This window comes from Tasmannia lanceolata, unplaced genomic scaffold, assembly GCF_043159265.1.
Source record: "Tasmannia lanceolata isolate RefF3 unplaced genomic scaffold, GAP_Taslan_0.1 ptg000020l, whole genome shotgun sequence".
NCBI lineage: Eukaryota > Viridiplantae > Streptophyta > Magnoliopsida > Canellales > Winteraceae > Tasmannia > Tasmannia lanceolata.
The window spans coordinates 1,936,816-1,961,473 of NW_027518697.1; the positions used below are offsets into that span (position 1 = coordinate 1,936,816).

Genomic DNA, 24,658 nt, shown 5'->3' on the forward strand with positions numbered 1-24,658 from the left:
CGTGTGTTTAGTATCTTCTCTGGTTGTATTGTGTGTTTTGTGCCAAAGTGAATACTTTCTTTAGAGAGACCTAAGGAACATGTTTATAGCAAAGCTCATATTTTATCTTTACACTTATTAAAAGATTAAGTGTAAAATCCATCACCTAAATAAAAAATCAGTCACCTATAAGAAATTATCCTGAAAAATCTTCATCATCAATAAAAGGCGTCACTAAGGGGCCGTTTGGATACGCGGATTTTAGAATCCAGATTTTATTTTGAAAACAGTGTAAAATAGGGTTGATGATCAAGCTGTTGTATGCTATCCTGACAGCGTCTCTTGAATTTTAAAGAAGAAATCAAGGTTTTAGAAATCTCATAGAAATCTCTCCCTCATCCTGAGATTTCTAAAACCTGGAAACATATGATCTGCTCCTCTCTTGCTGACAGAAAGAAGGGCGAGAAATCAGAAAACGACGGTTGATCCGCTTCTTCTCTTGTCTCTCATCTACAATTTTGAAGAAATTCCGGATTCTAAAATCCGCATATCCATTCCATCTAACCAATCCCCATTTCCCACCTTAATTTCGTATCCCTTATGCCTCCAAAGAGTCGAAAAGAAATGGAAATTTCCTCCAACGTTCTATAAATACCCACCCCTCTCCCTTATTTTACGATCAAGCAAAAATGTCCCCCTCTCCTAGCCATTAAGAAAAACATTCGTCCATAGTCCATACCCTCTCTCTCCTCTAGAAAATCCAACCCAATTTCCCATTCCCATTCCCATTCCCCCCACCCAATGCGGCCTACCCAATTTCCCATTCCCCTAATTCGGCCAATCCCAATTCCCCCATTCCATTAGCAAAATTCGGCAAATCCAATTCCCCCATTCCCGTAGCAAAATTCAGCCATTCTATTGGTCCCATATAGATTGGAGATGTGAATCAATGAGCCAGAGTTTTTGGGTATGTCCCCATTAAATCCCATTCCCTATTCCCACTCCCCACTAGGTCACCTTCGATTCCCTATTCCTTAGGTTAACTTCAATTCCTTTATTCCATGGGTAATTAAATTCTCTTATCCCATAGATTTGAGTCAATATCATCAATTTCACCGTCAAAGGTGTGCTGCAAAGCGTGGAAAGCGTTGGGATAGGCGGATCTTCACAAATCGTTAGGAAAGGTAGGTAATTTCCGCCTTTTTAGGAAAAATATTTTTATCTTGATTTTGGTAGAATCCATGATTAAAGTTGTAAAAACCGTTACAGTCCATGTTTCATATTAATTTTTGGTAGAATCCATGATTAACTTTGTTAAAATTGTTAGAATCCATGTTAATTTATTTCCATATATATTAATTTTGTTAGAATCCATGTTAAAATATTTAGATACATGTTTCTCATCAATATTTGAATTTAATAGTTGATTCATTAAATTTGTCTGTAAACTCGATATTGCATTAAAATCCATTTTTCTTGCATTAGTTTTAGGCTGCAAATCATTCCTCTAGGCCCACATAATTTAGTTTAGAACTAGGATAAACTAGAATACCCCCGAATTCCCCTCAAATGTTCTAGAGTCCCTCTGGAATGATCCAGAGTGTACCAGAGTGCCTCGGAAATGAACTGGAATGACTCCTGGAATGATCCAGAGTGCACTAGAGTGCCACGGGAATGCATCAGAGTGACCCAGTTTCTTAACCAGAATCCCCAGAAATCACCCAGAGTCTTGAATTAGGAATTAAATATCCTAGTTAAACCCAAATCTTATCTTCAATTTTGTCCATTTAGGTTAAGTAAAACCTATGCATCATTCCCATAAAAAACATGTTCATCACATATGCAAGATCCGTGTTGGAACCCACATTAGGCACTTAAGTCCTACATTAGGCACTTAAGTCCCATTTTAGGCATGTAAGACCCGAGTTAGGACATTGGTAATAAGCCGTCATGATTAAATCAAGGAGAAACTATTTCATGTTCTATCTTTGATCAAATCAAAGGAAGGTATAAAATCCATAAGTAAATCCATGTGAATCAATCAGTGGTTCTCCCATTATCAACCTTATGGTACATCCATTTAGAATAAATGCATTTAGGACCATTTGTGTTTTGTCAAAACATATAATCTTATCATGTTGCATTTGTATTTGTAGAGTACATGTTAGCACCATCATTAGAGTTGTCTGGGTCAAGTTCATTTGGCTGTTGATGATCACATTTATGTGTGAATCTTAGGGTAGTAAATCATGCATATTTGATATTTAGAGCAGTGCTATTTGATGTGTTTTTCTTGTTTTTGATTTGCAGGGCCATTTTTGGATTTTTCCGAAAAATTGAGTGAAAAGATAAAATTTCAAAGGAAAATTTGAGCTGAATGCAAGCATGGTACACAAGTATTTGGCCGAAATATGATTCACAGGGAAATTACATTTGAATGTTCTAGGCCATATGGTCTTGTTTGTGAGTTGAAATGTTGTGGGTTGTGGTTGTGGATTAGAAGGTCGGGAAATGGTAGTCAAAATATGGGCGGCTTGGATCATCCACTAGAATTGCATGGTGTGATTCATTTATCTTGTGGCCCAATGAAGTGAACGGTTCGGATCGGCCTTGAGAAATGATTTGAGGGGTGTAATCAACTCACATGGTGGACCATCATTTGAGCAGCTTGGATCAGCTTATGGAGGTAAATTAGAGGGGCAGACAGTTTATATTGAAGGACCCATTAGTGGAAACGATATTATGGGATGCAACCTTTGTGTACCCACAAATGGGTGGTCGGGATTGTTCTATTAAGATGAATTAGGGGTGCAAATTAACATTTATATTGTGGCCCATCGATTGGATGGTGTGGATCAACACGTGGAATAACCTAGGGGGGGGTGTAACTATCCACATTGTGGCCCACTTTTTGAACGGTTTAGATCAGCCCATGAAAGCCGAATTGTGAGCCCTATCAATGGAAATGATAGTTTGGGATGTAACTTTTGTGGACACATAAAATGCACGGTTGGATCATCTTATGCATAAACGTCCAGCCACTTTGGATTTTTTTTAGTGCAAAGAAATTACAAGGCCACGTATGTTATTGTGCATGCAATATCTGTTTGATTCAATATCTGTTTGAGAGCACATGCATTTATCATATTTCACACGGTAAGTTAACAAGTTTCACACATGTTCCGTTCATGTCTACTTCATATAGATGTCATTTATGTTAGATTCATGAATTCATGCTTTGCCTATTCTCTGATCATGTAGAACTCTTGCATGTTCAACCTAAGGCATAAAATGAGAATGGATAAACAACCCTTTTGATGAATTTTAACTAAATAAAGCCCTCAAAAATTAAAAACTAGTACTTATCGGGCGAGAACGGTGCCTAACACCTTCCATTCTTGTAATCAGACAATGGACCCTTCATGGAATCGCAGGCTTAGTCTTGCAAAGTCACTTATGAGTCTTGGGCCCTAACCCAGGTGGCGACTCTTGTCATTTCCTCTCTTTTTTTTGTGAAGTTCGGGTTTCTTACCCCAAATTCGTGGAAAAGTGTGGAAAATCAATCACTGACATCAAACACGCCAGAAAAGAGCAAACGCCGATGCATGCTCGGGGGTGTGAAGGGATAACCTCCAGACACGGTCCCACAACGCCCGAATATTGTATCCACCGCCCATGTGATACAAATTGTAAGATCCCATATCGAAAAGGGAGAGAAAGTTTCTTGGCTTCGGCTTAGCTATATATGTGATCTCTCCTTCTTTCTGTGCAGACACGTTTTCAGCATCTCAAGGGGCGGGTCCCGCGGAGTGGGTCGGACATGGTTAGTACTGCTGGAAAACAAAACCGGAAGTGTAGAAGATCAAGAATCGGATAATATTTACACAGTGGCGTCGCGGGTGATAAAATGGTATTAGAGCCGTACCTCCCAGTGTGCCAGTGAGGATGTCAGGCCCTAAATGGGGTGGATTGTAAGATCTCACATTGGAAAGGGAGAGAAGGTTCATAGGCTATATATGTGAACTCTCTTTCTGACTGAGGGCAGAGCCCGGAATCAACTTAAAGGGGGGCAAATGTTGGTTCCCTCCATTTTTCACTTCATGTATTGATAGGTGGGGCCCACCATCTCCCCTAACCCATGCATAAGGTGAAGCCCACAATTTACACCTCATATTTCTATGCAGTGGGCTCACTATTTACACCTCATGTTCTGCACCACGTAAATCATCTCCATAGGATGATCTTGACACTCCAATCTATAGGGTAAACTGATTATAGATTGGAGGGTTAGGATCATCCTATGGAAATGATTTACGTGGTGCAACCTATCTAGGTTGTGGCCCAATAAATGAACAGTTTGGATCATCCAATGAAGTGGGCCGTAGTGTTTTTTTTTCCTTTTTTTTTTTTTTTTTTTTGAGAGAGAGAGAGAGAGAGAGTTTAATTTAGGTGGCATTCCCTTAAGAGAGGGGGTTCGTTGAGAGGGATTTATCAAAAAAAACCTATAGAGTGACACTACAGGGAGTAGAACCAAGAGTGTAACCCAACAAATCCCCATTTGCGACATGGCATGGGACGGTAGTTTTGGTAGTTTCGACATCCATTGTAGCCTTTCAAAGGCATCTTTTTTTCTTTCTTTCACATTATACATGTAGCCATATCCGAAGGCAAGTGTTGGAGATGCAGAGCCATCTCCGTCGGCTAGTTGTGAGGCACAAGCCACCTTGTTGTATTGGTTTGATCCTCACCTTTAAGAAGATCGGGTCCTGTGAACCACAGTGATATGTGATATTATGTGACTAGAACGATGGCCCTGAAGTGTTATTGATATTCCTTGGAAGATCCATTTTGACTTCTTGACACCCTTTGAACTTTGAAGTGTGAACTTTGGATATCTTTTTGTTTAGTGACTCATTTCGAATCTTGTATATCAAGACTCTGACTATGCATGTGAAGTTTTGATCGTTGACATGCGAATTGTGAAATTGTACTTCTAGTTTCTCATTTTGCTAAACTATTGATTCCCAGCTTTGACCTCGGTTATCGTGGTATGCTTAGACTTAACTGAAGTAATGCATTATTACGTACTGTGCGTTAGCTTACTTGTGGATTTTACATTTTCAAATTTTGATCCTCACGGAGATAACGAGGAAGCAGAAGCCTAGGATACCTATGAGAGATACATTTATTGTTGATGTTTGGGTAGAGAGTGAGAGAGTTTGAGTTTATGATTTAATTTATTTATAACTTTTATGCGTTGAACAATGCCATTGATGGTTCTGAATATATTCTGCCTAGCCTTGCATGCTAGTAGAGGTTGCTTTGCAGGTACGCAGCGTCGTCATGTGTCGGGCTGTGATTATGGTTTGGGGTGTGACAATAATGATGATCGTACAGTTCCAATACCAATCTTAAGGACTGAAATTTGACCTTCTCCTATGTTGTACACAAGTATAATATTGTATTGTAAAGTATATGGACTTAGAAGTTAGAACAACATTTTCTAAGAGAATACTCTCTTATATGTTATATCACTAAATTTATATATATATATATATATATATATATATATATGAGGAAACTGTTGGTGAGCTTAAGCTCACCAAACTTATGGTGAGCTAGCTTGCCCAATCACATGGGTCCCACATTTTGGGGAGTGATCCAAACCATTCATTTGCAAGGCCTTATCATAGATAGTGGGTGTACCAAAAATCAGCTCTATAGGATCATCCCAACCCCTCCATTTGTGGAGGACATCCTAACAAAGTGGGCCCCCATGTGATTGGGCAAGCTAGCTCACCATAAGTTTGGTGAGCTTAAGCTCACCAACAGTTTCCTCTCTCTCTCTCTCTCTCTATATATATATATAGAGGAAAGTGTCTCTAGTCTCTCCCCTAGATAAGCTTATCTACTCCTCCCTTTAAAAAAACACAGTGGGCCCACGCTATTTGGATGATCCAAAGCATTCATTTGATAGGTCCTAACATAGATAGGGTGTGCCCAAAAAATCAGCACCAAAGGGTCATCCTAGAACTTCGTTTTGTAGTGCCTTGTGGTACCCAGAATGGACACATATAAACGTCCACGTTTATATGCGTCCATTTTGGACACGGTGTGCCCAACAAAATGAAGTTCTAGGATGACCCTTTGGTGCTGATTTTTTGGGCACACCCTATCTATGTTAGGACCTATCAAATGAATGCTTTGGATCATCCAAACAGCGTGGGCCCACTGTGTTTTTTTAAAGGGAGGAGTAGATAAGCTTATCTAGGGGAGAGACTAGAGACACTTTCCTCATATATATACCCCCATGTGATTGGGCAAGCTAGCTCACCATAAGTTTGGTGAGCTTAAGCTCACCAATAGTTTCCTCATATATATATATATATATATATATATATATATATATATATATATATATATAGAGGAAAGTGTTTCTACTCGGCCGAGTAGAAAAGCTTATCTACTCCTCCCTTTAAAAAGTACAGTGGGCCCACACATTGTGGATGATCCAAAGCATTCATTTGATAGGTCTTATCATAGATAGGGTGTGCCCAAAAAATCAGCACCAAAGGGTCATCCTAGCCCTTCGTTTTGTTGGGCCTTGTAGAAACAAAATGGACGCATCTTACGCATCTTACACAGTGCGTCCATTTTGTTTCTACAAGGCCCAACAAAACGAAGGGCTAGGATGACCCTTTGGTGCTGATTTTTTGGGCACACCCTATCTATGATAAGACCTATCAAATGAATGCTTTGGATCATCCACAATGTGTGGGCCCACTGTACTTTTTAAAGGGAGGAGTAGATAAGCTTTTCTACTCGGCCGAGTAGAAACACTTTCCTCATATATATATATATATATATATATATATATGAGAAAACTGTTGGTGAGCTAGCTTGCCCAATCACATGGGGGCCCACATTGTTAGGATGATCCAAAGCATTCATTTAAAAGTCCCTTACATAGATGGGGGGTGTACCAAAAATCAGCTCCATAGGATCATCCTAACCCCTCCATTTGTGCAGGACAAAAATGGACAAACACAAATCTGCCCCATTTTTGTCCTCCACAAATGGAGGGGTTAGGATGATCCTATGGAGCTGATTTTTGGTACACCCCCTATCTATGATAAGGCCTTGCAAATGAATGGTTTGGATCACTCCCCAAAATGTGGGACCTATGTGATTGGGCAAGCTAGCTCACCATAAGTTTGGTGAGCTTAAGCTCACCAACAGTTTCCTCATATATATATATATATATATTTCTATTAAGTATTAGAAATAAAAATTTATAAATTACAAACATTGGAACTATGTTGGTTCTTAGACAAACCATAGGATATGAGAGATTATAAATTAAGATAAAACTTGGAATTTTTAAGAGGGGACGCTTTCGATAAGGGTGAGTAGAGATTTTTGTTTCCTAGTTTCTAGGCCCTACTCACTCTCATCTTAGTCTTACCCTCTCAAAACTCTCTCGGTCCTCCCACCCGCGCTACCCTTCTCTCATCACTTGGGCCATGTCTTTCATCCAAGATTTTTTTTTTTTTACCCATGATTAATCGCCATCTCCAAGTGGTGAGAGAGTTGTAGGGCAGTGGCAGAAGGAGAGAGATTTGAAAGGGCATGATCGAGGTTAAAAATCAGGAAAAAGTCAATCCTATTTTGAGTAGAGTTTTTTGTTTCCCGATATTTTACCACTTCTATCACTTAAAAGACACTAGTTTCCTGATTTTTAGCAATTTCATCCTCATCTCCTTGGAGACACTGATTTATCATGAAAACAAATCCACGCCTTTACACACACTACTTTAACATAAAAAGAAAAAGAAAATCATCGTAGCCAAACGTGCCCTTAGAATTTTATTGTACATGGAATATTTTTCCATTGAAAATACTAAACCCTTTCTCCTAGAAGGAAAGGGGGCGAATATCCAACTAACACAAAAACCAGTTTCCGGTCATGCTCCTCCTCCGACGCCGCTACACCCATCTTTCCCATCACCTCTCCCCTCCCCCGCTCACGTTAGCATCACCCCAAAAACAACCAAAACCAAAACCAAAACCAAAACCCTCTCACTCAATCATTTCTCAACTAATAAACAAAAACCCAAATTGGTCTCCACACTTAGAATCCACGCTCTCTCCTCTCTACTCCAATCTCTCCAAAACCCATCTTCTTAAAACCCTCCCTCTCATCAAATCCCCTTCCAAAGCCCTCAATTTCTTCAATTTTCTCCACAAATCCTTCCCCCATGATGACCAAACCTATCTTTCCATGCTTCAAATCCTCGCCCGTACTCACAATCTCAATGCCGCTCGTAATTTCCTCTTCAGTATAATCGGCAAGATCTCATCCAACGGTTCAGATCGTTTCTTTAATACCCTGATCCGGAGCTATGGCAAAGCCAGACTTCTTCGCGAGTCCGTTAGGGTTTTCAATAAGATGAAAGAGATTGGAGTTCCTCGGTCTGTTTTCTCCTTCAACAGTCTCTTGTCTGTTCTACTCCGCCGTGGCCGGACTGTTATGGCCAAGAAACTGTATGACGAGATGGTATTGTGAAATAACCAATTACTCCAAAAGCTTAAGCATGCTATTTAATTAACACTTCATACATTGCATTTTTTTTTCATTGGCTCTGATACCATGTGTAAGAAGTAAAACCCCGTTACTACAAAGCTTAAGCTTAAGTTTTTAGAGATGGTGTTATTTAACTCTTTTTGGGAGGAGGGTGCATTTCTTTTAATGTTAAGGAGTTATTGGGTTTTGAATCAATGGCTCTGATACCATGTGTAAGAAGTAACATCCCATTACTAGAAGAGCTTAAGCTTAAGTTGTTAGGGATGGTGTTATTTAACTATTTTTGGGAGGAGGGTGAGGGTGCATTTTTTTTTTTTAGAGGAATGATAGATGCAAGGGCCCTCTTTATGCAAGGGCGGGAGAAGGGCCCTTGAATAGATCCATGTCATTTTTAAAGTCGGTTGAGAAATTGAATTCGGTTACTCTTGATGATGTGGATCTATTCAAGGGCCTTTCTCCGGCCCTTGCATAAAGAGGGCCCTTGCATCTATCATTATATTAAGGAGTTATTGGGTTTTGAATCAATGGCTCTGATACAATGTGTTAGAAGTAACACCCCATTACTACAAAAGCTTAAGCTTAAGTTGTTAGAGATAATGTTATTTAACTCGTTTTGGGAGGAGGGTGCATTTTTTTTTAATATTAAGGACAACTTATGTTTTGAATCAATGGATCTGATACCATTGTATAAGAAGTAAGACCCAAATACTCCAAAAGCTTAAGGTTAAGTTGTTAGAGATGGTGTTATTTAACTCTTTTAATATTAAGGAGTTATTGGGTTTTGAATCGATGGCTCTGATACCATGTGTAAAAAGTAACAAGCCATTACTCCACAAGCTTAAGTTGTTAGAGATGGTGTTATTTAATCATTTATACTTCAACAGGTATCGGTGGACCGGATCTTGCCCGATGTCTACACGTTCAATACCCTGATCCGGGGTTTCTGTCTAAATTCAATGGTGGACGAGGGTTTCACGTTTTTCAAGGAAATGTCAAGATCCGGATGTGATCCGGATATTGTTACATATAACACGCTTGTGGATGGGCTCTGTCGGGCCGGGAAGGTTCGAATTGCACACAATCTCTTGAATGGAATGAGGTCAAAGAGCTCCGAATTGAATCCGAATGTTATTACATATACAACTCTGATTAGAGGTTACTGCGAGAAGCAGTCTGTTGAGGAAGCATTGGAGATGTTTGATGAAATGCTAAGTGGAGGTTTGAAACCAAATGGGTGAAATATATTGTTCCAAGGACTAACCTACTTTGGTTGTCTAGCGGTGTGTGCATCTCATTCATAGACAAATCTTCTTTTTAGAGTTCTAGTGGGAATGAACCTTCCTATTTTCAAGGGTATCTCTGCGACTTCTTTTCACAGATTCTACTGAGGGATTCAGATGAGCAGTTATTGTGAGGAGCATCTTCGTCCCTAGTGAGACTCTCCTCTTGGGTTTTTGAAGTTGAATTTTGACAGTTTGGGTCTTGGCAGAGAAAGACTCCCCTGGGTTAAATGAGCTGTTTTTTGAACTATTGGTGAGAAGAATTCCAACAACGCCGAGGTCTAAACGCTTCTTTATAGAATCCTCTTACATCAGACTCAGTTGGATCACCTTATAATTGATGGTAACTCTCTTAATGTAGTCTGGTGGGTGAGAGATGTGGTTTGCTGTCCTTAAGAGATTCATAGATGTTATCGAGGATATTTTTGACGTGATTGTGGGTCATGCCAAGGAGATTCAAAATGTTTGGCGATATGACAATAGTGATATGTACTGTGCTTCTTCGGGTGTTGACAGCTTTGTGATATTAAAAGGTTGCTCCATTGTGACCTGGTGGTCACGGGTTTGAGTCATTAATATATTTACGGGCTAATATATTTCAAAGGGTGAGCCTTGACACCCTCTGAAAGCACTCCACTTCTCTTGAGATCAACAATAGGAGCTTCCCAAAGGATTTCAGGAAAAAAAAAATAGTCAAAATCTCTTCTAAAAATGTTACTTTCTATTCTAACATTTTCTAATCATAAACGATTCCTGCTTCAACCATCCTAGTTACACTAGAAGATTAAAAGAAGCGGATTTTGTTTCTTAACGGATAACTTATAGGATTCAAGACCAATAAAGAGCATTTTACAGCTGCGTGTGTTCAGCATTTATTGAAATTTTGCTTTGTATGAACATATCTTGAAGGGATATATCAAACACCCTACCATTTGGATGAACATAGTGTGTTGCAAGAACTAACATTATATTGGTGAATTTTTTTGCAGGTCTTAGGAGGAGGATTAAGATGAGCAGATGTAGTGAGGAATGTCCTCATCTCAGGTGGGAAATACATGGCAAATTCAAAGGAAAACAAAATTGACAAATCTTAGATAGACTTGCCATTGCAAGCATTTTGCTGCCGCGTCTGTAAAAGAATTCAAAATCTTTACAATGATTTTACTCACTTCTTATTCACCCAACTCGCATTCAAATTAAAATGCGTGCAGGGAGATTCATACAAAATTTTCATCCCTCACCAGATCCTCACCAAACAGAAAAGAAATTCTCTCCACCATCCAAGAATCTCTACCACCATTTCTCTGTTCCGCTTCAGGCAGTAGCTTAGATCTACACAAGGGACATGTCATCTGGTCTTGATCCACCCACTTATCTAGGCATCCTACATGAAAAGCATGTGAACAATTGGACAGCTCTCTGACCTCATGCTTCCAATCCAAACAATTCAAGCAAATGGCACAAATGGGTTCTTTTCCGCCTTCGCGGGTACCCAATCTCTCGAAGAAATCTGCGAATTGTACAATCGGAAGTCTCTCTTTGATCAAATCTAATGCGATTGACGACAAAGAAGAATACTGATGATCCTCTATTGAAAACTGATCCCCTTGATCTTCCCAAGAAGGCGTCTGATCGGACGGATCAAATAGACCCAAATAAAAGAAGGCCAACCTAACCATGAACCTGATTTGGGCCAAGAAGGTAAACAGATCAACAACAGCTTTTGGCAATAGAGTGCCATAAGAAACAGAAGGGAAACCCATGAGAATTAGAGAAGGAAGAGGTTGGAATAAGCAAAATAGAAAGGATTTGGGTTGACAGAAAGAGGAGAAAGGCAAGGAGAATTGTTGTTGGTTTGTTGAATGAGGAGAAGAGGGAGAGCAGATTGGTGGAGAAGATGTCTACTTATAGGCAATTTTGGGAGGTTGGGATTGGCTAAGCTAAAAAGGAAAAGGAAAAAAATAACAAATGTAGAGAGAAATACTGAGAAATCTTACTGATGTATCAAATAACCATGGAGGAATAAAGAAAGGGGTAAAATATTAGGAAATTTGGTCTCTTCATAAACTTGAAACACCAAGAAGGTTCCCTAATATCACAATGGAAAATCAAGTTAAGTTATTGAGGAGAAACAATAAATAAATATACTAAAGGAAGCCAACCAATTAGATGTGCCTGAAATAATAATATAATATGTTTTACCAACCTAGCATGCAACTTAGGATATGATGCAGGAAGAACTTTCTTGTATGGCTGATTGAACAACCTGAAAAATTATTTACCAAATACATGACTGTATGAATCATTATAAATTTGAAATATCATAACAGCGATTCAATGTAGCTAAAACATTCAGAAGACAGTGAAAAAAGCAATCACTACAAGCAAAACCATCAGACTAAGTTTGAAATATCAACACAACATTCAAGTAACCGTAAACGGAAAATTAAAAGTACCCTATCTTTACCTCCTATATACGAAAACCTCCTGTACAGAAAAACCTCGAGTAACCTGCAATATAAAATAAAAATAAAATCAGAACACCAAATGAACTAAAATTTGGACAAAATTAAAAGGAACTTGATAGATCTCAGTTGGAGGAATAAAGTAAAAATAATGTTGTTGGGGATAGCAGAGAGGAGAACGGGAAAAAATACGAATAACTAACCCACTTTCATCGAATCCTTATCTCTTCCTCTAAGATGATATTGCTTGTTGAAAGAGAAAAGAGTTATTCTCGTATATTTTTGCAGAGTCCAATGGATTTTTAGATTTGCACATGTGATTTGTCGAGGTGCATGAACCGGTTTGAGAGTCATATTTCATGGGTATAATGGATTGGAATGCGAAATGGAAGGTTTCCATTTAGAAGAAATTCTTTAATATCAATTAATATAGGATATTGTTGGGCAGTTTTCATTTATGGAAAAAAATATCCATTAATATTCATTGTAGAGAAAGGGGCAAACGTAGGATATGCGGCTTAGTTTTGGTACTGCCATTTTGGAAGGAAAAACGTTTAGGCTGCCCTATATTTATGGAAATAAATCAAGGGTGGAATATTTATGGAAATAAACAAGGGTCAAATGTCATCTAATTATAAAGTGTAGAGGGGAAGGAATCGTTTGGAAATCTAGGAATCACGAGGAAAACAGGAAAGCTGAGAAATAGGAAGTTGAAGAGATGTGGGATAACTCCAAATTAGTAGGGAAGATTCTGATTCTTTCTTTTTAGCTTTTTTATAAAACAATTCAATGCATACAAACAAAACATTCTAAAGGCATGGCCTCTTTTTTAGCATTTAATTCTCCAAATCAGTAGGGAAGATTGCAATAGCTTTTTATAAAACAATTCAATGTATACAAACAAAACGTTATAGAATTCTTTTATTATTGGATATATACGGGCTATAGCCTATACGTACAAAGAATTTCGACCTTTTCAAATTACGGGATAGAGGAGGGGCTAACACGTGGCACCACCACGGCTTAGAGGATTCCGCTTTACTTATATACTAGTAAAAAACCCGTGCGATGCACGGGCCGACAAAGAACTGTACAGACCACGTCATAGGTTGATCCAAACCGTCCATATGATGGAACACAACATAAATAGGTTGTGCCCCAAAAATCATTTCCATAGGCTGATCCTAGCCCTCCAATATATAGATGTTTCTATAATTCCTCTTAAATCGGATGGTTAAGATCACCCTGTAGATTTTTATTAAAAAACCATAAAGGAGGGGGGTAAGATTGAAATTATATGGCTTTAATGGGTGCCTTTGTTTAAAGCATAAAGGAGGGGGTAGGATTGAAAATATGTGAGTTGAATGGGTGCATTTGTTAAAAAAAAGTCAAAAAAAGTGATGTGTAATTCTCATAGAATTTTCAAAAAAATCAAAAAATTCTCTTCAATGAAAAGGAAAAACACATTAATACAAAACCAAATGTCAGATAAGATTGAATAAAGAACCACCGTAGGGAAAACATTTTTAACTTGGGATCCTTTAATAGTTAGAAAACTTGAACCAGTAATCTGAAATAGATGGGATCTTTGGTAAAAATAAATGGTGGAAATGGAAACCCTAACCCCAATATGGAGCTTTCATGGAGAAAAACAAACAAACAACAAAAAGCCCATCCCTAAAATCTCTTTCATTAGCAAGATAACCTCATTCAGTAATTGGAAATAGATGGGATATATGGTAAAAAGAAGAAAATGGAAAGGGGAGAAAACCCAAAAGAAAATGAGGTAAACCCCAGCCCTAAGAGAAAAATAGAAGATCAGAGAGAAGATTCCGAAAAAAAAAAATTAACACAGAGATACCTATGTGAGTTCCTAAGACGATTCGACGCTTTGCGTGAGCAATGAAAACCATCTCTCATCTGCTCCATAGCTCCAGCAGCTCCACGCCATTACTTCGTGTTCGTGAGAAGCCTCTTACCTGCCCATCCAAATTATGGGGACAGTTCAATAATGCTTACAACAACTTGGAAATTGTTAATAAAAATGATACCATTCACAAAAAAATTATCATTATAAATTGAAGGTGTCTCTAAATAAATCTTGGACTACATAACAGGAATGCAAGCAGGCTACAATGCCATTCAAGAATGTTTATAACAACGTCAAATCAAGCATGCACTAATAGACATTATGTAATACCTCAAACAATCACCAGTCCTTAGTTGCAATGTAGGAGATGTTGTTCGTATTGCAGATTCAAAATGGTAAGGAAAACATCTGTTGTCTAAATGTTGTCATCCATGAAGCCAATTCACTCAACTTGAAAGGAGAATATATATGTATGCGTACATAAGAAGAAAGCAGTATAGCAAAGGTCACTCAGAGAGGCTTTATCTTGGACAAAGATGAAGTTTAAAAGGTAACTTGGAACACGTAAAGAAGAAGCTTAAAACAAGCAGCGGTTCTTCCACAAATGAACTCAATACCCCACTCCCACTAAATGAAAGAGACCTGGATCATATAAACCCAAGACCCCACTCACACCAATTTCTCTCTGCAAAGATCCCAACTCCCTTTTTTGACATTAGAATCTAGAAAGATCTGAAGGACACAACTATCAACTATGAAATAAAATCCTGGCTAAGATATCAAAAGAAGGATTACCTAAATTATTTGGGGCCAATGCCATTCAGAGCTATGATCTGTCTTCTCCAATATCAGACACGATCTCCCGGATCCTCTCCTTCCCCAGATAAATGGTTTGAAAATGAAAATCTACAATACCACATAACAAATCATAAGGTTACTTGAAACACACAGGAAAAAAAGTTTAAAAAAAGAACAGCTATTCCACCAATGAACTCAAGAACCCACTATCTAAGATCACATGAAACGGAGTGAAGACAGTAAAAATATATAAGCTTGCTTAAGGGCTAAAATATATTAGTGAAGGCATTAAAATATAGCAGAAACAGAGAGAAAACACTAAAAATATATAAGCTTGCTTATCGGCCATATCCGGTTTCATGACACGGTTTTTAAATCATGACATGAAAACCTCCATAGCAATATATAAAAATCTAAGGTCAAAAGAATTAATCGGAACATGAAACAGAGTGCTCCTTTTCTCTTCTGCTATATGAGAGGGGAGAGAGAGAGAGCTCTAGTAAAAAAAAATAGAAAAAATTAATACTGATCACAAATGAAGAAAAAATTAATACTGAATTAAAAGAAGTTTGATAATAGAAAAATTAATAAGTAATAAAATTGCATATTGATTTTTAGACATTATAAAATAGAGAAATAAAGATATGTGTGGTCTGCAAGTGTGATAATAAACCAAGCTTGCTAACTACGTATTACATAATACATTATAAACGCAAAAGTAAAGCAATATTTGTGGATAGTTGAAGAGTCAGCATTAGAGCAATTCTCATTTCCAATATAACCACAATGGTCAATACATAGACTACAATACCTAGAGAAAACTCTGTAGGCATAGAATAACAAATTATTAGCCCATCCTAGAGAAGTACCATTAAAACTAAAACAGACAGTGTCAAGCAGGTTGTAAGAAAAAATAGAGGAATCGAGATCTATTTGCACACCTTTCATAAATTACATGGCAATATGAAATGGGAAATGATAACAGTACCCAAATGTAGAGCAGAAATTAAAATTACCTTGTGTATTGAACAACTTTGCTCTATCACAATCATTAGCAAGAGGGGTTGAAAGATCGAGGTAGTTCTTCCATTCTCAGAAAGATACCTACAAAAACACTTTAGCCAAATCATTTTTTTTTGAAGAAGACTTTAGCCAAATCATAAGGTGAAGAATGAAACAAAATTACAGAAATTGAGGAGAGAAGGAGAGAGTTATAAACCATATTATCATGAACAATCCAATACTAGAGCACAACGTATAAAATATGCCGAATGTAACAACTCCTGATCTTAAGGAAAAACAGTAGTTATAAAATTTTACTGAAGAAAGAGTAGGAATTGTAAATGACAGTAAGATACTAATTCAGTTCTTATGAACCTGGTACCTACATTTATAAAAAAAATGGAAAAATTCAAACTAAGGCAGTGATATATCTTAATTTTTTTTAGATGTGGTTATGGCATGCAAGAAGCATCAATTAATAAGCAGCCATTTTAAGCCAACAAATTCCCCCGTTGCATTTTTTTAAGCCAACAAATTAGGCATTGGCATGCACGTCTACCCACCATAAAACATCATATTTATTTATGTAAACCTTGGGATCCAATGTATAATTAAGAAAGACTGAAGAACAAAAGATTAGGAATTGCCAGTGTAATTTTTAAAGTCATGTTTACAGTTTGTTAATAGAGTCAAAATGGCAAACAAATGCAATAAAGAGGGTAAATGAACCCCTTGAAAAGGAGGGATCAACCCAGAGGCCTAAACTGTAGAAGATAACCAACAATAGATCACCACCAAAGTATCCAAACAGAAATTACCAACCCAACATAAAAAAAACAAATGAAATAAAAATAGATGGCATTTTCTTAATTGTTCGTCATGCTTCAAGACATTTGAATGAAGAAATAGTTTAAAAATCATGGAAAGGACCTACCACCAATCAAGGTAAACACCATTAATGGAGTGAGTAGAAATTACCAATCCATGCTTCCAGAAAATGTAATCAAAATAACACCCAGTTATCAATAGCTTAACCATCCCAGCTATCTTTATGATGACACATGAGCAGAACAAATTTAAAAACTAAACTAAACAATTAATAGTAGTATCACATTAAAAAAAAACATAAACAAAGCATCAATTAATAAGAAGCCTTTTTAAGCCTAATCAATTGCAGGTGAGGTTAAAATGAAATGTCAATACCTGAAACATATCAGAAAGGAAAAAGGAAAAATTCAATCCCACAAAGATAAATAGAAATCATAAAAGATAAAAGGGTCTAGAGAAGAGCACTTATCTAGAGAAGAGCAATAAAAATAGAGTATCTCGCTCAACCTGCTTCGCTTATCTCCATGAAACCTGCAGCCACCAAGAAATGTTTTAACCCAGAGTGAAGCCAAAGCCCGTCCATGTGATGGAACACAACATAAATAGGTTGTGCCCCAAAAATCATTTCCATAGGCTGATCCTAGCCCTCCAATCTATAGATGTTTCCATAATTCCTCTTAAATCGGATGGTTAAGATCACCCTATAGATTTTTTATTAAAAAACCATAAAGGAGGGGGGTAAGAGTGAATAATTGATAACATTGCAGATTGATTAAGATATTATAAAGTAGAGAAAGAAAGAAATATTTGACGAACAATTTTTATTTTAGCATGTTAGTTTTGATAAACTAAAGAGAAAATGGCATGAAGCACAATTAAGTGCGTTCAGCAATAATATTTGGTTTACCTGTTCTGAAATCATTAGCACCAAAAACTTATGAATGCACATTGTGCTCATGACCAAACAAAGAGTACAGATAAAATGACTATTTTTAAAGTTGTATGTTCAATGGAAATGGTTTATTTTGAGTTAGTGGTCACAAAATGAAATTAACATTAAACCAAACAGATCAACGCTAAGAACTATAAATTTAAAAAGGAAAAGAATTATTAGAATTGTAACTCCTTTTCAAGAATTACCAAAAACTAATAGATCATGTAATTAGAAACAAAATGGTGCACGTCAAGCTCCATAATAGAGGCATGAGATGAAGATTATATGAAGAGCCACATCATAAATAATGTAGTCCAGAATGTAATTCCAACAGGCTGATTGATTCGATAACAGAACACTATTTAAAATAAAGAATAACAAACAAAAGATAGATATGCATGTATTACAACACCCAAATAAATACAATACATGTAGATTGTTTTTCCTTATTTACACATTCATCAGAACAACTGATGTGCTTCTGATGTTTCTCTTTCTCTATTGTCTTTCTTTTCTCTTCAACTTGTTCCACTTTTCTTAGCATCTCAACTATTTTTTGCTTTGAACTCAAATAAGCTCTCAACATCCAAAACAAATAGTATCTTCTAGCAAATAAAATTTGGGATTTAGCCTTTGTATTCTTGTACTCTAGAATACCCAGTAAACATCGGGCAACATAAACAACCTTCCCACATATGAATCAAAAGTGCTATGTAAGAAATCAGGAGACCGGAACCCCAATTTTATGATATAGGAATAAATCTGGTGGCCTTCTTTCAATGCTTGAAAATAGCCTTTCAACTATCTTTTCTTTGGTCTCTTAATCGTTTCTCAAAATCCAAAAACAAATAGTGTCTTCTGAGCAAATAAAAGTTGGGGTGTAGCCTTTGCATTCCCATAATAATTGTATGGTCAATCATGAAAATTTCAAGTAAAGAAAATAAATAAATGAACTATATTTCCAGCACATGAGTTTGGCATTCTTCTTATCTCTTCATTGCTTTCTTACTACTCTGTTTTTTGCACGGGATGCAAAAGAATTATGATTTTTAAAAAAATGCATTCATATAAAGATGGAAATTGGAAATGTAGCTTCTGCCTAAAAATATGGAAAAGAAGACACAGTTCAACAGTTATAGTGTGCAACAACAGTACCTATACCGTGAATATAAGACTTTTAATATGGAATTCATTTTAAAGCCAAATCATCCTAATTCGACAACTTCGAGACTCCATGAGTTGGGCATGTAGCTCAATGGTGAGGCACCGTTTCTCCACCTTGTGGTCGTCCCAGCTTACCTATCCAGAAATTAAAAAAAAAAAATTAGAAAATACGCCCTCACAGCTTAATTGACAATTTATTTGGGCATCTTGCACAAAAGTAGAGTACAATTCTAAAATTGTCAAGATTTTATTTTTAATTTTAAGTCACCTTCTAACCAATATTAGGAGAGAAGAACACTATCTCATACTATTAATTGGTTGAACACTATCTCAAATATTTGCAGGAAATTATTAAAAGAATGACAACGACAAACTACAAACCAAGAAGATTTAGAAAAATGTCCAATATGAAAATATTAAAACATCCAATAGATCCGAAGCTCACCTATATTTATACAATTGCATCCAAAATCCAACCAAGCTGCCCTGAAATCATAGAAGCTATATTCAATCAATCAGATATATATTTAAATATGTATATGATACACCTGTAATATAGAATTAAGACAATATCTAAGATTGAGGAAATATGCATTCAATTATTTTATTTAAAAAAAAAAAACAGAATTTATGTGTGAAGGGCAAAAGAAAAAAAATAGAAGCAAAATTTCATTAAACTAAAACCAAAAAAGATCACGGAAAACATTTTAAAAAGGAAGGCAAAAAAGACAACATGAAATTGACCCAAAATGCACTAAAGGCTTCAAAAGATCAAACAACCCCTACTTCTATTATCTCAAACCCATCAAAGAGAACAAATTTCTTCACCAAATTAACTTAAGGCCTAAAATTCCACCAAATGATCCAAAAACCTATCTAAAAGCTTAAAATGAAAAAAAAAAAAAAAAAAAGTAATGAAAATCATACCCAAATGATGAATAACTGAATTGATTACTTAAAATCCACCAAAAAGGATAAAATAGTTGCAAGAAATTATTAAAAGAATGGAAACTAAAAAGAAGCATTAGAAAATGCCCAATATATTAGCCCCATAGTGAAAGAAATACAAATAAGTTAGTCTACATTGGTCAAGGATTCGGTACAAATCACTCTTATTATTGACCTTTTCTCATTCGTAGATGTGATGATGTCACATAATAGAACTCCAACACAAGCATTGATTTGTCAGACCCTGCAAAATGTTATGAGTCAAAGAGCCATATTGCACTAAAGAATTTATAAGTTCTTAGCTTCATCTAAAGAAAAGAAAAAGGAAAAAAAATTCTTATCATACATTTGCCACGTCACCGTAGTTACTTTTTTTGAAAGAAACACATGAAAATACTTCAAACATAACAGAACCGATTGGAGTTGCATCTTCTCTTGGGGCTGTTGATGACAACATCGACAATAACTTGAATGAGTTAGGGGGTTTTAGTATTTAGGGTTTCATTAGATGGCCTTTTATGTATTTGTTTAAATGGATGACCTTTTATACGATTCAGCATTAATAAATCCATCTTTGATAAAATCCAACGTATCTCCTGCATGTATTAATGAAGGACGCTGTTGAGGAGCTGCAACTAATGTAATTGGAGGCGTAAGAAACCTCGATAATTCCAGAGTAAAGGAAATTTGGGAATTTGTAGATAAGAAAGAAAGGAGAAAAAAGCCCAATCATTCCAGATTAATTGAAATCTCTGCAATAAACATGTTATGTTATGTAATTGGGGGCATAAGAAACCTCAATCATTCCAGTTTAAAGGAAATCAGGGAATTTGTAGATAAAAAATAAAGTAGAAAAAAAAAAAAAAAAACCAATCATTCCAGATTAAATGAAATCACTGTAACAAACATGCTATCCTTACCTGTGATCAAATATCTGAACATGTAGGAGCTGTTGATTGCCTTTGTAGACCTTGAGATCAATATTTGTGGGAAAAAAACCCAAAAGCTAAGGTTCTGGTGAGTAGAAGAGAAACTGAAATAGGCAGATAGAAATGACTTAGTGGGACAGAAATTAAGTTAGGAAAAAATACAAAAAAAGGAATGGATTTCTGGGTGGAATCTCTGGTATGGATAGTAGAGACGAACTGAAATTGGAAAAACCTCGAGGTAGGGTTTTCTCCTCTGCCCTTTTTCTTCAGAAGACTTATTAGATTTTTTCCCCCTTTCTATGGAAGATGTCGTGGGAATTTAAGGGCACAGGAGGTATTTTAACTTAGATGCGTTGGAAGTTTACGGCAAAAGAGGTATTTATGTGTTTGGGGTGATGTGTAATTCTCATGTAATTTAAAATAAAATCAAAAAATTCTCCCCTTTTCCTCCCACTTATAGTAGTAGATAGTAGTAGATAGTAGATATAGGATGGTAATTCAAAGGATGACTAAGGGCATGATTGGAACCCACAAAAATATATTTCATGGAATATTTTTTTCACCTAGAATAAGAGAGTAGGGTGGTGGGAGAAAGATAGATTTGAGGAGGTTGTGAGTGAGGAGAGCATGATTTGGTAATGGAAAACGGATGAAAAAAAATCTTATTTAAAACTCACTAATAAGATAATAGGATCATCCTAACCCATCCACAAATCTGCCCAGTTTTGTCCTCCACAAATGGAGGGGTTAGGATGATCCTATGGAGCTGATTTTTGGTACACCCCTTATCTACGATAGGACCTTGCAAATGAATGGTTTGGATCACCACAGAAAATGTAGGACCCATGTGATTGGGCGCTTAAGCTCACCATAAGTTTGGTGAGCTTAAGCGCACCAACACCCACGTATATATAACAGAGGAAAGTGTTGGTGCGCTTAAGCTCACCAAACTTATGGTGAGCTTAAGCGCCCAATCACATGGGTTCCACATTTTCTGTGGTGATCCAAACCATTCATTTGCAAGGCCCTATCATAGATAGGGTGTGTACCAAAAATCAGCTCCATAGGATCATCCTAACCCCTCCATTTGTGGAGGACAAAAATGGGCAGATTTGTGGATAAATAATGTCTGTCCATTTTGACCTCCACTAATTGATGGGTTAGGATGATCCTATGGAGCTGATTTTTGGTACACACCCCATCTATGTAAGGGCCTTTCAAATGAATGCTTTGGATCCTCCTAACAAAGTAGGCCCCAATGTGATTGGGCGCTTAAGCTCACCATAAGTTTGGTGAGCTTAAGCTCACCAACACTTTCCTCACATATATATATATATATATATATATATATATATATATATATATATATATATATATATATATATATATATAAAGGAAAGTGTCTCTAGTCTCTCCCCTAGATAAGCTTATCTACTCCTCCCTTTAAAAAAACACAGTGGGCCCACGCTGTTTGGATGATCCAAAGCATTCATTTGATAGGTCCTAACATAGATAGGGTGTGCCCAAAAAATCAGCACCAAAGGGTCATCCTAGAACTTCGTTTTGTGGTGCCTTGTGGTACCCAGAATGGACACATATAAACGTCCACGTTTATATGCGTCCATTTTGGACACGGTGTGCCCAACAAAATGAAGTTCTAGGATGACCCTTTGGTGCTGATTTTTTGGGCACACCCTATCTATGTTAGGACCTATCAAATGAATGCTTTGGATCATCCAAACAGCGTGGGCCCACTGTGTTTTTTTAAAGAGAGGAGTAGATAAGCTTATCTAGGGGAGAGACTAGAGACACTTTCCTCATATATATATATATATATATATATATATATATATATATATATATATATATGAGGAAAGTGTTGGTGAGCTAGCTTGCCCAATCACATGGGGGCCCACTTTGTTAGGATGATCCAAACTATTCATTTGAAAGTCCCTTACATAGATGGGGGGTGTACCAAAAATCAGCTCCATAAGATCATCCTAACCCCTCCATTTGTGGAGGACAAAAATGGACAGACACAAATCTGCCCCATTTTTGTCCTCCACAAATGGAGGGGTTAGGATGATCCTATGGAGCTGATTTTTGGTACACCCCCTATCTATGATAAGGCCTTTCAAATGAATGGTTTGGATCACTCCCCAAAATGTGGGACCCATGTGATTGGGCAAGCTAGCTCACCATAAGTTTGGTGAGCTTAAGAGAGAACATTTCCTACACACTTGTGTAGGTAAGTTACCTACACACTACCTTAAAATACAGTGGGGGCCCACATTGTTTGGGTGATCCAAACCATTCATTTGAATGGTCCTCACATAGATATGGTGTCCACAAAAAATCAGATCCATAGGATCATCCTAACCATTCAAACTATGGCTCAGTTAGAGTCCAATAAATTTTGGTCCAATAAATGTAAAATCAATTCTCAAAATCTTGAGTCCAATAATCAGTTTTGACTGAAAACCAATTCTCAATCCATCTGATTTTCCTATCATTTTACCCGTACGGGTGCCCACGTTAGTGAAACCCAATTTTTTAAATGGAAATGCGTGGTTCTCGCTGTACATACAGTTGAGCTATGTTGTCATCGGTGAATTAAATTTTGGTTTGGCTAACGAGTGCCCTAAGAGCCCTTGTTAAGCATTATTTAATTATTTTTTGGGAGCATGAATTTACACATGTTTTGAGATCTTTTTATCAAAATATACCTAAATTAGTGTTGCAAGAGCACTCAATCACTCGTAGGATGCTTAACGAGTGCGCATTAGCAAAACCCATTAGATTTTTATGAGTGCTCCATCATCATTAGCAAAACCGTACAGCTGTCCTCAGTCTACCAAAACAAAACAGAAGAAATACTGATAAGACGGGAGCTGTAAAAGGGGAGTTCCTTTTTACCTAGAACAGCCCCGCCGGTGTATTTATAGGAATTAGAGCCGGGGTTTTAAATTTCGGCCGAAATCCAAAATTTAATCCGAAATTTAATCTCCGATTTCGGTGAGGACTGAAATCAAAACGTTCTGAAACCGAAATTGCCGAAATTTACCAAATTCGAAATTTTGGCGAAATTTAAGATTAAATATTTTTTTTTTATTCCTTTAAATATTTCAGCCTAAATTACCGAAATTTAGGTATTCTCGCCCGAAATTTCAGCCCAAAAAACGACATTTGGAGTGCTGCCGAAATTTCGGTTTCGGATAGGACCGAAATTACCTCTAAACAGAAAATCTAAAACCTTTGATTATAGCTACTCTTACACATTAGAGGGGGCTGTCCCAGGTAAAAAAAGAAAAGAAAAGGGGAGACTATATCATTTCCCTAATAAATTATTGGGAATGTAAATGATATCCCTCACCATGGTTTTAAATTTCGACTGAAATCCGAAATTCGGTGGAGACCGACACCAAAACCACCAAAAACCGAAACGGTCATTTATTTCGGCCGAAATTTAAGAATTTATGTCGAAATTTTGGTTTTCCCGAAATTTGACCTAAAAATTCTGTTTTATTTTTAAATTAATTTAATATTTCACCGAAACTTTGACAGAAATTTAATATTGAATAAAATATTGGTTTCGATTTTTGTACCAGATTTCGGCCGAAATTTCGACCAATTTCAGGGTCCGAAACCGGTACCAAAACAGAAATTTTATACCTTGTCCATCACCGACCAGTCAATAGATGCGAAATTGGTTGGTGGGATGCACTGAACGTGTCAGGATAACGAGTTTTGGAGTTGCTCGCACGTGGGAAGCGGTTCTGGCCGTAAAACGCCAAAATCCTATCATGTTGAGGTAGGACTTGTTGTGGGATCTTTGGCCTCACCAACTACCCCAAAAATGGCCATGTCAATATGTCAT

At 36.9% G+C, this 24,658-nt stretch overlaps 2 protein-coding genes across 8 annotated transcripts; one reads left to right on the plus strand and one right to left on the minus strand.

Annotated features, from left to right (window-relative positions):
* Positions 1-7,819: 7,819 nt before the first annotated feature.
* LOC143854580 (pentatricopeptide repeat-containing protein At1g02060, chloroplastic-like) lies at positions 7,820-10,784 on the plus strand. The gene is made up of 2 exons (XM_077364614.1): positions 7,820-8,536; positions 9,448-10,784. The coding sequence occupies exons 1-2, from the start codon at positions 7,946-7,948 to the stop codon at positions 9,799-9,801; spliced, it is 945 nt and encodes a 314-aa protein (XP_077220729.1). The 5' UTR covers positions 7,820-7,945; the 3' UTR covers positions 9,802-10,784.
* A 7-nt stretch (positions 10,785-10,791) lies between these two features.
* LOC143854581 (brassinosteroid-responsive RING protein 1-like) lies at positions 10,792-21,120 on the minus strand. Of its 7 annotated transcripts, none has more exons than XM_077364617.1 (12): positions 21,014-21,111; positions 20,773-20,885; positions 20,028-20,096; positions 19,350-19,390; positions 18,896-19,039; positions 16,196-17,337; positions 15,993-16,080; positions 14,974-15,084; positions 14,170-14,287; positions 12,311-12,354; positions 12,050-12,109; positions 10,792-11,932 (listed from the first exon to the last, which is right to left on the minus strand). In XM_077364617.1, exon 12 carries the CDS (start codon positions 11,604-11,606, stop codon positions 11,061-11,063), a length of 546 nt encoding a protein of 181 aa, XP_077220732.1. In that variant the 5' UTR covers positions 11,607-11,932; positions 12,050-12,109; positions 12,311-12,354; positions 14,170-14,287; positions 14,974-15,084; positions 15,993-16,080; positions 16,196-17,337; positions 18,896-19,039; positions 19,350-19,390; positions 20,028-20,096; positions 20,773-20,885; positions 21,014-21,111; the 3' UTR covers positions 10,792-11,060. The 7 variants fall into 7 exon arrangements, 6 of the variants coding, with proteins under 6 accessions (XP_077220732.1, XP_077220731.1, XP_077220730.1 ...); XR_013237549.1 differs by having other exon boundaries at positions 11,386-11,526; positions 11,841-11,932; positions 15,993-17,337; positions 21,014-21,120; XM_077364616.1 differs by having other exon boundaries at positions 15,993-17,337; positions 18,902-19,039.
* Between the last annotated feature and the right edge of the window lie 3,538 nt (positions 21,121-24,658).

Excerpts from the sequence above, each read along its gene's own strand:
- LOC143854580 (XM_077364614.1), top strand. The coding sequence starts at position 7,946 with ATGCTCCTCCTCCGACGCCGCTACACCCATCTTTCCCATCACCTCTCC. Across the intron at positions 8,537-9,447 it reads AGAAACTGTATGACGAGATG|GTATCGGTGGACCGGATCTT; the intron begins GTATTGTGAAAT and ends ATACTTCAACAG.
- LOC143854581 (XM_077364616.1), bottom strand. The coding sequence starts at position 11,606 with ATGGGTTTCCCTTCTGTTTCTTATGGCACTCTATTGCCAAAAGCTGTT.